The 2,500-nt window shown below is 41.7% G+C and overlaps 1 protein-coding gene across 8 annotated transcripts in view; it reads right to left on the bottom strand.

Annotated features, from left to right (window-relative positions):
• Nucleotides 1-2,500, bottom strand: part of LOC137616448 (MAP/microtubule affinity-regulating kinase 3-like) — a 272,442-nt gene that overhangs the window by 163,734 nt on the left and 106,208 nt on the right. For 2 of the 8 annotated variants that reach the window (XM_068346222.1, XM_068346218.1), the window contains exon 1: nt 1,163-1,638. The exons of the other annotated variants lie outside the window; for them this stretch is intronic. In XM_068346222.1, coding sequence (XP_068202323.1) covers nt 1,163-1,207 — 45 coding nt within the window. In that variant the 5' untranslated portion in view covers nt 1,208-1,638. Of the gene's footprint in view, nt 1-1,162; nt 1,639-2,500 lie in introns of those variants that run through there. 8 annotated transcript variants of the gene reach the window in all.

The raw sequence follows: 2,500 nt of genomic DNA on the forward strand, positions 1-2,500 counted from the left end.
CATCTACAGATCACAAATGAATTTACGTAACAAGCTTCCATACAGAACCATACCTTCACTATACAAAGTGATGACACTGGATTCTGTAAGTACATACATTATCTCATACTAATGGGAACATTATCGATAACCCTAAATAGAAAACATACTGATTGACAAGAGCAAAAGAGAGAGAGAGAGAGAGAGAGAGAGAGAGAGAGAGAGAGAGAGAGAGAGAGAGAGAGATTCCACTTACGTATTCGATACTTCCGTGAAGTACTTACGTAATATTTATCCTTAAATAAGTATGAATCTTTCTTCCATCACACCCACACACTGCAACCAGTCTACAGAAGCCAGAACACACAGTAAAATATAATTGCATTAATTTTAATATTCCGCTGCACCTGACTTCTCAACACACACACACACACACACACCCCTTGTAAGTCTCTTAAGATTCTTCCCTCATTCGCCCTTCAAGAAGCCTTACACCAGAACCTGTCTTGGGGAGACTCTTTCTCCATATGGTTATAATCATGTAGGCCACCGAGTCTCCTAACCCTGCTGTTGCTGTCGCATACACAAAAATACAAGACCGGACATCTGCCCTGTAGGCTGTGTATCTTTGGAGGAGGAGGGGAACAAGATGCATCGTCATTCGATAGCGCACAAAGGAGGCAAAGAGATCGTCAACAAAGACATCTGTCATATCACAAGCAACAGCGAGAATTCTCCGAAAAATGCCAAAAATACTTGAGTCTTAATCGCTGTTCTCACACATATACATGCACACATACACGCGCGCGCGCACTCACACACATATAAATACACACACACATGTATATATATATATATATATATATATATATATATATATACACACATATAAAAACGAATGTGGCTTTCTTCCCTTCCCCACCGACGTGTTTGTTACTCCCATTCGCCACGTCCCCAAAACCCCAGAGGCACAACATAATATATCCGTCTCTCCCGACAGCTCCTTTGCGATTGTAGTCGACTTACGAAAAACAAAAGGAGGCATTTATGAGAAGTTACAAATTCAAAAGCTGCTTTCGCGACATCTCACACCTCTTACGATAAAATGTTATGTTATGAACACGACTCAGATGGTGGTGGTTGTGGTAGTGGTAGTAGTAGTGGTAGTGATGGTGTTACTCACTCTTCTCAGCCCGTGACCCATGGTACTACTCGGGGGGCCTCTCATCAAGGATTGTTCTCTTAAAACGAGTCCCTAGAGCTCTCGAGATACAACCTTTTCACTGTATGCATTCCCGCACTAATGAAACGACCGTCGCTGACTTCGGCGAACATATCCTCATTGAAAAGAATCAACGGATATACTGTGTCTGCACTAAGTGGTAGTTTTGCACCTTTTTTTTTTACTCCGCTGTTCTCGTTACACACAATCACACGGGGACGACTTGAACAGCGTTTGCCTGTGTAGTTTTCACAACTGGATGCTTAAGTAGGGACTTTCACTTCTCAAGAAGGCTTTGTCCACATCCCAAGCCGCGTGCACTTTTTCCTAGTGCATTAATTAGCGGCAATTAACGAAAACACTACCAAAAGAGATACGGTTTTATGTAGCACCAAAGAGAACACATCCTCTCATTTACCAGCACTCCCAGGAACTGATTCATCCCGCTGCCTGCCTGGGCTGGTGGCTGGTTGCCCTTCCCCGACAGTCCCCGAGCCAGTCTCGGTGAGTTGCCAATAACTACCATTTTTCCATTTCCATTACAAAACCTAAAATTATTTGGGTTGATCTGCTATAAACACAAACATGTCTACTCTAACTTATATGAAATGCAAAAGCCAATGGCAAATACAATGCACGAGGAATTAGGTAATATTAAAATTAGGAATATCGGGTTTATAAAGCCTCTCAACTTGATGGAACATTCAAATAACGAAGCGTTGCGTGGCAACCCTCCACAGACCAGCTGGGAGGAACAGACGGCACAAGGGAAAAAAAAAAATACAATTTTTGAGGCGGTGCCCTGTGGATGGATCCCGTGGTTCGCCGAAGCGATGCAAACGATCGTGCAGTCCTTTACTTTCCCTTCAAGGAAATGACAAGAGCCTCGTCTTTCAAAATTAAGACAACATATTGCCCAGCAATGTCCCCAGTCATCAATAATAATAAAAAACGCTCAGACGAATTAAAAATAAATATAGACTATAAAACGTTTAATCAACCATCATACTGCAATGCTAGAAATCAAGTAATAAGCTTCAAATTTTGAATAACAACTATAAAATGAATCTCTCAACTGTGCTAAACCATGAAGTTCAGGTTCAGGTCGAGGCTTCGCCTTTGCATGAAGTTTCAAGTGAAATTTCCACTCAAAATCTGACAGGCCGCTTCCATATATCAACAACTGATGATGACACTACGACACAAAAATGATTGATCACAACTGAAAGTGGTAACCTAATTGCATTACATACAAAACTGGGTCACCAAACAAAACACCTTTCCACGAACGATTGTCCC

This window comes from Palaemon carinicauda, chromosome 22 (genome assembly GCF_036898095.1).
Source record: "Palaemon carinicauda isolate YSFRI2023 chromosome 22, ASM3689809v2, whole genome shotgun sequence".
Taxonomy (NCBI): Eukaryota; Metazoa; Arthropoda; class Malacostraca; order Decapoda; family Palaemonidae; genus Palaemon; species Palaemon carinicauda.